Genomic DNA, 7,582 nt, shown 5'->3' on the forward strand with positions numbered 1-7,582 from the left:
ATAGAGTTACTTGATTAGATATTCGGGGTTTTATTCCAATTTGTATGCTTTTTGTTTTCTTGTACAATAATTTCAATTATTAACGTATAAAAGTAAAGTGGGAACCTTAACAAAACCAACTCAAATGGCTTTCGTATCGATGAATTTAGTAATCGTATCAAGTAGCGCAGTTCCAGATAAATATTGAACTCTTTCACAGAATCGCAGCTTTTGAGTAGTATTCTTAGTTTTCGGGGTACATATGGCATATATATAATGTATATACTATGTAAGCTTTGCATTGAAAATATATATGTTATGTTATGGTTAGTTCGGATGAGGGAGGTCTAACTCCCTGGTAGTTGATACTCGTATAACATGTTGCGGTGTATGCAGATTACGTATGTTGGTCGGGTTTTGGGTTAAAGGTTGCGATTAGGGGTGCCATCTAGTTTGTCTTTGTCTGTGTTATCCTTGTGAGCTTGTATTATGTCTGCGGTTATGGTATACATTCTTGGTGCTATAGAGCTGATTCTAACCCAATAGAGCTAAGCAATATGTACAGTAAATACTTTTGATTCTGATTTCTCTGCTTGCAGGTTATACATATTATTTCATATTTGTATAGAGAGATATTCTGTTAATGCGTTTTTGGGAATCTTGCGAATGCGCCAACTTGATATTTGTGTGGGTGTGTGTGTGTGAGTGCTTATTTATATATATGATCCTTTGTGCTTGTCGATGATTCGCTAACTAATTCGTTAATAATATATATGTAGATGTATGTTGTGCAATAACGCCTAAAATCAATACATACAAATGCAATATGCATAAGCAACAAATACGATCTTGCCACTGAAAGACACTTTCTGAATTGACAAATGACCTAAGTGAGTGTCTGATGGAATCACTTAACTGGCTCTGATTAGATGTATAACAGTTATAAAATCTAGTTCATATTACGTCTGTGCATTGAGATTTGTTCGGTGGATGTTATATTTATATATTTTTTATATGGTATATATATCTATTATGACATCAGCTATTACATCAGTAGAAAATAACAGTTAATCTGACCTTAAAGCATTTCCTTTTTGGTTTTTCTTAATTTCTTTTTTGGTTTCGAAAATTAAATTTTCATTAGAGCGCACAAAAAACATGAGTTTTCGATTAAATTTGTTCGTTAAACCTTTTGGGAGAAATATATCTAGAGGATTACAGCACGAAATAAAGCCTTTGAGGCCTGACTCATTTTCGGTTTTTAGCAAAAGCGACAAATTTCTGACATTCAGAATCGGCAGACCTATGTGGTTTTTTCTCATTCCGTTAGTTAGGTAAGTAATTCAACTATAAAGGCTACATTGGGAAACAATCGATTATAAACAATATGTATATATATTATATATAAATTTGTTGTCAATTTGTTTTAAGTACCAAGTCTACGTAATAGGAAAAATGCCTAAAGTAATTTGCCTTATGTATGCTTAAAATTTACTGTAATGCACCAAGAGATTTCACTTTCAGTTTTTATCAGCGCCTATAAATATATCCATATCATTATCCAATTACAATCATTCAGATCAACATACATATATATATATATATATAAACGCGTACCTGTTTATAATAAGTACAAGCTGACAATCATGTATAAGATACCTAGTCCAACATTCATATTCGAATTATTTGCTATGCACTTTACGAATATTCTATACTTATATCATTTGAGTCGAGAGTCCTTTTGAATCCTTGTCCTTAACCTTGCTATCCCATTTTTGATTTAGGTCTGTTGGATTGAGCTCAAAAAGGCTGGATCCACCGAGGCCACTTTGGCCGTTAGAAACGCGTGCATGCAGAATAGCAGACTTTGCAGAACTTGACATTCCAGTTCCTAGAGGGAAAATTAAATGAAAATTTGTAGTATTTGTAAGAAGATTTACTAACTAAATGATTCACTTGAACAGCTGACCTCACCTAAACCTAGTTAGAAATCTCAAATTCTTACCTTTGTTTCGATTGCTCGGCTATCGTGATCCTGAAAATGCAGCTTCAGCTTGGACTTCCCATCATCACTGGAGCCCCTCAACTGTGAGAACTTATACTGCCAAACTATAGCAGAATCGGCTCCTTCAGCTAGTGAAAAACCAGCTTGCCAGTCCAAAGTGAGCCCACCACTCTTACCATGATGCGAGACAGCAAAGGTCTTGCGCTGTTTAAAGGTACATTAGTAAGACTACTTTAACCTTAAATAAACTAAAAAAAAAACTTACGCCCAACTTAATAACACTAGTCACAATGGCCGCATTCCAGCTGTTCTCGATCCTTAAAAGCTCTTGACGGGTTTCCACACTCAAATAGCGGGGTTCATGGCCTGAACTTTGCAGCAGGAAGCAATGCTGGCGACTATCCACAGTCTCGGATTCCTTGACAATGCGGAACATGGTCTGATAGACCTTGTAGACAACCAAAGCCTTGCTGATGCCAGCTACATTAAGCTATTTTTAAGGTCAAAATATTATTACAATTATATAAAAGAATTATTTAACTTTCTGACTTACTGGTGGCGTTTCAAAGAGCATCACTTCAGTGCCTTTGAGTAGCAGAAATCTGGGCTTGTAACTCTGCCAGGATATATTGTTGTTGATGACTCCTTCGTTGACCCAACCCATGTACTCAATGCGCTCGCCCACAGCAAAGTTTCTATTATATAGCTTCATCTTTTAAGTAAAATAAATAATTAGTTCGGAATATTATTAAATGCCTAACTACATTACCTGTAAATGCGTTAGGCCCACAACGTTATCTGTGATCAGTTTTAGCCATTGACTAAGTATGGCCAACTCATCGCAGTGTATGACCCCTGTGGTAATGCCATTTAGGCCACGAACTTCAAAGGCGTTTTGGCGGAGCTTGTCGGTGCCATAGATATATCTCGTTACATAGGCCATCATCAGGGGTACTAGAAAGTATACATTACTTTTAAGTTTTTGTCTTAACTATATACACTCACCTGCCACCACATCCGTCCAACGCTTTTCCGGTTCCGAGCAAATTGACATGGGGCGACTACAACTGCGACTGATGGTTCCACTGTTGACGGAGGACTTGTAGCCCTCGTCTGCCTTCAGTTCGGCGCATGTGGCATCGTTGTCAGAGTCGGGCGTGTCCTTGGTTACTAAGATTGATAAGGGTTAATCAATTATAATTTAATAAAGATTGCAATCCCACTACTCACATTGCTTCTGAAGGAAAGGCGTGGCTGCCCGATAGTGCTTAACAGTTAGAACAACTATATCCCCAGCGTTTCTCAATATATTCACAGCATCATCGTGAGGACATGCTGTGATATATTCACCATTAACCTTGATGATGGCATCGCCCACGAATAGTTGGCCCGTTATATCCGCTGCTTGATCCTTATAGATACGGGATATCAAGATGGGTAGCTTATGCTCGGCTCCGCCTTTTATGCTCAGTCCTAGGCCGCCTTGTTTTTGGCGCGTAATTTGAACCATTCGTTCCTAGAAGGAAAAGTTATTAGAAATCTAAAAAAAACTCTTTAAGTCAAATACTAAAACTCACCTTGGATTCCATGGGCGGTCCGTTGGGATGACAACTACTTGGGGTAACTACTTCCAGCTTCTGCAGGGAAAGTAGTTCCATGGTGAGATTGAGGCGCAGGGGTTCTGGTCTGCTCTTGCCATCGCTCACATGGACCATTCCAGTTCGCACCTGTAAAATATTAATGAAACTATTAATACTTAATCTTATTTGATGTATTTTTGGTTTTACCTTAAGGTTTTGATCGAGTTTTTCTTCTATTGGCGTGGCCATGGTGTCAGAGAGCTTCATAATTCCTAAAATGATTTAGAAAAGAGGGATTTTGAATATGATTTATGAACTAGAATAGCAATGGAGTTGTTGGACTTAAAAGCTATGGGATTTCCAAGTGATTTATGACTCAAAACAGCTAAATAGCTTTTGTAATTATGAAAATAAACAAAAAACATAATCAAGAAACTTAAAATGACATAAATTAAGCAAAAGGTATAAACATTTTTACTCCAATAATTTGATTTCCAATGCCGTTAAATTTGTTGACTCGATTGATTTCCAGGAATGAATAATTCAGAGCGAAAGGTCTACAAAAGGTTGAAGTGTTTGCCTGACTTGTGGCAATAACGGGACGTCTACCCTTGTTAACCGATCCACTGGCCGCCAATCATTGTTGGCCCTGTAAACAGGCGATTCCTGAAAACTTTTACGCTATTTCTGCAGAAACATAATCGTGGCCATGGCAATGGACTGACTGACTGCCTGCCTGACTGTGAAATAAGTGCAATCAAATCGGGAAGCCCAGGCTCTGGTTGGCGTTTATCGATTGCCATTTCTCCACGTAACAGACACCGACCGTAGTAAGGCAAATGGTAAAAAAGCAACGCAATTGCAATCATCGCATATTGAATTACGTTTACACACTGGGCCACTGATGAGCCGGTTGGCGGTTCAAGGTGAACTTTTGCAATTGCCTTAATTAAATTACACATGCAATTAGAAACAATTAGACGCAATCAGTCAGCGGAGAAATGTAATAGAAGGCATCTAAATCGAAAGCGATCCATGGCATTACCTTTTGCCAAGTGCGTGTTCCAACGAATTCATGTGTCGGCGCATATGTTTTCCATTAAAGTGGAAAATAAATATGCTACCGGAAAACTAGATATGAGTGAAAACACATTGAAATGCGGCCCCATCTGCAGACGTTGTTTGTGGTTTTCCCGGTGCTGAGTGCCGAAGTGTGGCCGCAACTGTTCCTTAGGAATGGGAAGGCAGAATAAGTATTTTGGATAACCACTTGTGCTCCATAAATAGGTGTTTTGCTTGTACGGGGGGATTGAAGAGTTTTCTTGTTTTCCAAAGAGGGGGAAAGCGATTTGAGCGCCAAATATGTGCATATGGTGCTAGCCGCAATGCCATCTGAGATTCAGAAATTCCGAATTCGAGGGGAAACACTTTCGATTTGTTTGATTTCTGCAAACTGCTTCATGGTCAAAGGAAATGTTAATGGGAAAGTGTTGTAGGTGGATCGTAGTCCAAAGTCTTTGGAGTATCTTTAAAAACATAATTAAGATGATCTTAAATAAAGAGGCAATTACAAAAACTAAAATTACATAAAATTTAATATAAATTAATCAAAAAAGGGAGATTAATCATTATTATTATCGTGCTTAGTCATTGTTCCTAGCAAAATGAATAAGCTGATGAGCTTCCCCAGACTTATTTCTCAAAGTGCATTTGTTCAAATTGTCAAATATTCGCTCTATCAAACTCAGAATTCTTTACATTCCGTGTGTCGTAGCGACGAGCTGGTGGTCAGGCCACCGACCTCGGGGAACACGCATACGCCACGTTGTCCCGGGTTACCTTTGATTATGGCTTTATTATTACGTGTGCACGATGCGCTGCCCTTTGCGTGCGTGCTTCTGAACCGTAAAACCGTAAAGCTAGGCCCAGAACACTGTATTTTTCGGAATGAGCAGGGAAGTGCAGAAGTGGACGTGCCGAGCTTCAAACCAAACAAGCCAACATGTTCGCCATGAGGGCTTTGAAAATCAGCTGTGCCTTGAAAGAAAAAAGAGCAGCAGCAGTGGGAGCAGCAGAAGCAGGCGAAACCTTTTGGGCTGTTTGGGCCTGAAGTTACAGCGATTGAACTTTTTCTTTTTTGCAGCTCTGACAGAAAAGTAAAACAAACACACGCACACCCCCTCGCATAACCGATACTTTTTGCCCGAGGCCCAGCAATGTTGATTATTAATTTATGTGTGTTTGCTAAACAACTTCACCACCGCGCCCACTATATCGGATCGGCTTGGGGATTACCTCCTTGTATTGACAGATGTACTTATGCTCCTTTACCCATATACATATATATGTATATGTGTTTTTTTATATGTTAGCTGCGACCCGTTTACGCGTTTTCAATTTGGGTCACATATTCACATTCCTTCGATATCCTGGAATGAGGGGCTTGAACTCGCGATTTTGCCAAATCGTCACTCACAAAAGTATGCTAACTTTCCGTTCTGTTTGTCACACTTTTGCCCACTTCAGGCCAAATGTATATATATATATATGTATATATATATAGACTGGTTGGCTGTACTCCCAGCGTGGAGCTGGTCCTTCGGCGGTCCAGAGCACAACGTTCCCAGAGCCTGAGCGCGAGCGAACTGAGAGTTCCGTTATAAACACGTCGCCAGCGGTTGGAGCGGTAAAAAAAATATTCTCTTGCCGCACTCTCAACGACGCAGCTTTGTGCAGCCTGCTAGGCCATATGTTTCAGGTCGTAGAGTTGCTCAGCTCTTGGAGCTTTAGCCGGCTCTTCAACTTTCCAAGTTCCACCCCCATAGGTTTTGGGGTAGCTTTTTTGGGGGAAAGCTAAATGGCGTTGGAAACTCTTTGGTCTAGATGGCGCCTTTGATATTTGGGGATGATAGCTTATAGTTCTCAAAACAGACGTATTCTTAGTGTGTCGCTCTATGATTATGTAGAATTATTGTAAAAAAACCTGGAATTCGTTGAAGTTTTTAATTAATATTGAAAAACAATGAATTGGATTATTTTGGATAAGAGATTTTTATTATTAAATTATACAGAAGCGAGTAATTTGGTGAAGACCATTCCATAAGTCTAACATCAATTATGAGGCTTAGGAAGACCAAAAAATATTTATCAATCTTAGGTCTTATTTTATCTTAGTTAATAATGAACAATTCTTGTGGTACCTAATATCTTATGAAACTACGGTTTGATCTGCATGGAGATGCAATTTTCTTTTACTTATAATGCAAAGGTTCATCCTAAGAAAGTTTAAAAATGAAATTAGAAAATGCTACTAAATAATTCCTCAAAAACCAAAGTAATCTCAATAGTCACATTTGAATTCCCAAAGAAGTAAAATGTATAAAACAAAACAAATTTCTGGATCATTAGTTGGGCGTCGAATAAATAATTTAACCCAAAAAGGATCTCATAAATTTCAGTAAATGGAAGCCGAAATTGAATAATTCCCAGGAGCCTAACATTCGGCACAGGAATCTGTTGCTTCACCTGCAAATAATATGCCGTAGGTTGGCCATATTGAGACCAATTCCTGGGCTAGTTGGACGTGGAAGTGCTCGTTAAATGTTAATTAGAACGCTGAATCAGCGGCGTTAGCTCATTAAAAGTTTTGTGCGCCCATTTTTGTTGTTCTGATTGTTAACCAGAATAGGGCCAGCTTTGCGTTTGTATTTGTATTTGTTTTTCGCTACCGACCCTTCGCCCTGGCTCAATGATAAGCCCACGAATAAGTGGCATTCGAATACAATGGTCGGGAGGTAAAGTTAATTAATGTATTAGCCAAGGTGAAGCCCCGTGGCTCACACTTTGGCAGGTCATCAGGTAACCTGGCTAATGCTCAAAAGAGGCAGCTGGGTGCCTCGATGTCCTTATTTACATTCGTCCTTCAGGCTGCTTCTAGTTAATACACAAGCAAATGTGAGTGCTGAGGTTTGGTCTTGGTAATCTTGAGAATAGGTTTGTTTTATTTACTTTAATTACT

General features: G+C 38.9%; 1 protein-coding gene across 3 annotated transcripts; it reads right to left on the reverse strand.

The window, feature by feature from the left end:
* Positions 1-6: 6 nt before the first annotated feature.
* Positions 7-6,197, reverse strand: LOC108113273 (gamma-1-syntrophin). Of its 3 annotated transcripts, none has more exons than XR_001772702.1 (10): positions 5,860-6,197; positions 3,562-3,836; positions 3,215-3,500; positions 2,990-3,154; positions 2,754-2,938; positions 2,538-2,696; positions 2,250-2,474; positions 1,985-2,188; positions 1,597-1,870; positions 7-1,516 (listed from the first exon to the last, which is right to left on the reverse strand). XR_001772702.1 is itself a non-coding variant. In XM_017223821.1 (10 exons), the coding sequence occupies exons 2-10, from the start codon at positions 3,829-3,831 to the stop codon at positions 1,760-1,762; spliced, it is 1,545 nt and encodes a 514-aa protein (XP_017079310.1). In that variant the 5' UTR covers positions 3,832-3,836; positions 5,860-6,197; the 3' UTR covers positions 7-1,759. The 3 variants fall into 3 exon arrangements, 2 of the variants coding, with proteins under 2 accessions (XP_017079310.1, XP_017079309.1); XM_017223821.1 differs by having other exon boundaries at positions 7-1,870; positions 3,562-3,711; positions 3,772-3,836; XM_017223820.1 differs by having other exon boundaries at positions 7-1,870.
* Positions 6,198-7,582: the final 1,385 nt, after the last annotated feature.

This window comes from Drosophila eugracilis, unplaced genomic scaffold, assembly GCF_018153835.1.
Source record: "Drosophila eugracilis isolate 14026-0451.02 unplaced genomic scaffold, ASM1815383v1 contig_90, whole genome shotgun sequence".
Classification (NCBI taxonomy): domain Eukaryota; kingdom Metazoa; phylum Arthropoda; class Insecta; order Diptera; family Drosophilidae; genus Drosophila; species Drosophila eugracilis.

Coding starts and splice junctions, on each gene's coding strand:
- LOC108113273 (XM_017223820.1), bottom strand. CDS start 3,831: ATGAAGCTCTCTGACACCATGGCCACGCCAATAGAAGAAAAACTCGAT. Junction 3,155..3,214: donor GCCTTTCCTTCAGAAGCAAT/GTGAGTAGTGGG, acceptor TATCAATCTTAG/TAACCAAGGACACGCCCGAC. Junction 1,871..1,984: donor GCCGAGCAATCGAAACAAAG/GTAAGAATTTGA, acceptor TTTTCCCTCTAG/GAACTGGAATGTCAAGTTCT.